This window comes from Clupea harengus, unplaced genomic scaffold (genome assembly GCF_900700415.2).
Source record: "Clupea harengus unplaced genomic scaffold, Ch_v2.0.2, whole genome shotgun sequence".
Lineage (NCBI taxonomy): Eukaryota > Metazoa > Chordata > Actinopteri > Clupeiformes > Clupeidae > Clupea > Clupea harengus.
In genome coordinates this window covers 17,501-20,000 of record NW_024880202.1, presented here as the reverse complement: position 1 = coordinate 20,000, position 2,500 = coordinate 17,501, and the positions used below count along the sequence as shown (strand labels likewise).

Sequence of the window (2,500 nt, the reverse complement as noted above, 5' to 3'; positions counted from 1 at the left end):
CGTGTGTGTGTGCGTGTGTGTGTGTGTGTGTGTGTGTCTGTCTGTGTCTGTGTGTGTGTGTGTGTGAGTGGACCGGCTCAGCCTATCATGTCACTGCTCACCTGACCACCCAGTCGCAGGTGCTCTCAAACAGGCCGGGGGTGATGATGTTAGTGAGAGAAGCCACGGATGCAGCGCAGTAGATACTCCTGAGGAACACGCACATCAATAAATACTCCTGCTAAACACACACACATCAATAAATACTCCTGTAGAACACACACACACATCAATAAATACTCATGTAGAACACACACACATCAGTATATACTCCTGCTAAACACACACACTCATCAGTATATACTCCTGCTAAACACACACACTCATCAATAAATACTCCTGTAGAACACACACACATCAGTATATACGCCTGCTAAACACACACACACACATCAATAAATACTCCTGAGGGACACACACATCAATAAATACTCCTGCTAAACACACACATATCAATAAATACTCCTGCTAAACACACACACACATCAATAAATACTCCTGCTAAACACACATATCAGTATATACGCCTGCAGAACACACACTCATCAATAAATACTCCTGCTAAACACACACATCAATAAATACTCCTGTAGAACACACACACATCAATAAATACTCCTGTAGAACACACACACATCAGTATACTCCTGCTACACACACACTCATCAGTATATACTCCTCCACACACACTCATCAGTATATACTCCTGCTACACACACACTCATCAGTATAAACTCCTCCACACACTCATCAATAAATACTCCTGTAGAACACACACTCATCAGTATACTCCTCCTCACTGTGCATTAATTAAAGGGCTCTTCATTTGGACTCATCCTTCATTTAATCTGTTGGTATGTGGCAGCTAACCATTTAATTATCCCCTACACAAATCTGTCTAATATTCCATTTACAATTAAAGTGTCCGATTCTGTGAATGTTTATATTACATTATGGTGATATTATAGTAATATTGTAGTTGATATTGTGGTAATTGATATTGTAGTGATATTGTAGTTGATATTGTAGTGATATTGTAGTTGATATTGTATTGATATTGTAGTTGATATTGTATTGATATTGTATTGATATTGTAGTTGATATTGTAGTGATATTGTAGTGATATTGTATTGATATTGTAGTGATATTGTAGTGATATTGTAGTGATATTCCTACTGTGGAGTCTTCAAAGGAAATGGTTCACCTCTGACCTCTGCTGACGCTCTCTCTTATATATGATATATCACTTTCACTGCAAATACCGAAATCTTAGTAAGATTAAATATCTTTAATCAAGGCAATATATGCTGGTTTTTTGTCTGACAAGATATTTCTTCTTACCAGGCATTTTTTATGTTAGAGCATTTCACTTGTTTCAATTGTTTCAGTCCTTAATTATCCTAAAAAGGTATTATAACTTGTTGCTGATATTTTATTACTGGTTCTGAGCAAGTTAATGATTGAAACTAGTTTGATCACCACTGAAAAGTACAAACCTGCTTTGTCCAAGTCAGAATCAAGACAGATGTACTTGTTTTTAGTCTGGCCACACTAGTTTAAAAATATATTTGGGTACTTTTTTTTTTTAAATCTTGGTCAGTCAAATTTTCGTATTCTGTTGGCAGATAATTTTGCTTATTTTAAGTAATATATCTCCCATTTTATCACTTTTTTTTTGCAGTGTTGACAGAGGCTTCCAAGGCACGCTACTACACTGTGGTACACAATCTACATCCATGAGGGGCAGCTGTGACGGTGACTGACACTGAGAGTCTGTTACCACCTCAAGCCTCAAGCCTCAAGCAGATGGGTCCCCCCTTATGTGCCGTGGTTCTGCTTAGGGTTCCTTCCTGACTTACAGGGAGTTTTTCCTTGCCCCTGTTGCCATTGTGCTTGCACTAAGGGGGTCCAGGCACTGGGCTCTGTAAATCACTTTGAGACAATTTATTGTTCTGGCGCTATATAAATAAAATTGAATTGAATTGAATTGAATTGAATTGAATTGAATTAGCAGCCTTCCTCACAGCCTGCTCACCTGACATCCACCTCTCCACCCACATGCATCTGGAAGGAGCCATCCCTCTGCCTCAATGCCAACAGGAAGTCAAGCAACCTCTCTCTGTGGCAAACAAGGAGAGCAGGTTTTATGCAATCATGTGATACTAGCAGTTAAACAAGCACCTTTAGCTCCTCATGCTGGTACCAGCAGTTAAACAAGCACCTTTAGCTCCTCATGCTGGTACTAGCAGTTAAACAAGCACCTTTAGCTCCTCATGCTGGTACTAGCAGTTAAACACGCACCTTTAGCTCTTCATGTGATACTAGCAGTTAAACACACACCTTTAGCTCTTCATGTGATACTAGCAGTTAAACACGCACCTTTAGCTCTTCATGCTGATACTAGCAGTTAAACACGCACCTTTAGCTCTTCATGTGATACTAGCAGTTAAACACGCACCTT

General features: G+C 39.3%; 1 protein-coding gene across 1 annotated transcript in view; it reads right to left on the bottom strand.

Annotated features, from left to right (window-relative positions):
- Window positions 1-2,500, bottom strand: part of LOC122131592 (protein farnesyltransferase subunit beta-like) — an 8,386-nt gene that overhangs the window by 1,713 nt on the left and 4,173 nt on the right. Inside the window, exons 6-7 of the mRNA XM_042706247.1 lie at window positions 2,075-2,158; window positions 102-188 (exon numbers count right to left, since the gene is read on the bottom strand). Coding sequence (XP_042562181.1) covers window positions 102-188; window positions 2,075-2,158 — 171 coding nt within the window. The remainder of the gene's footprint in view (window positions 1-101; window positions 189-2,074; window positions 2,159-2,500) is intronic.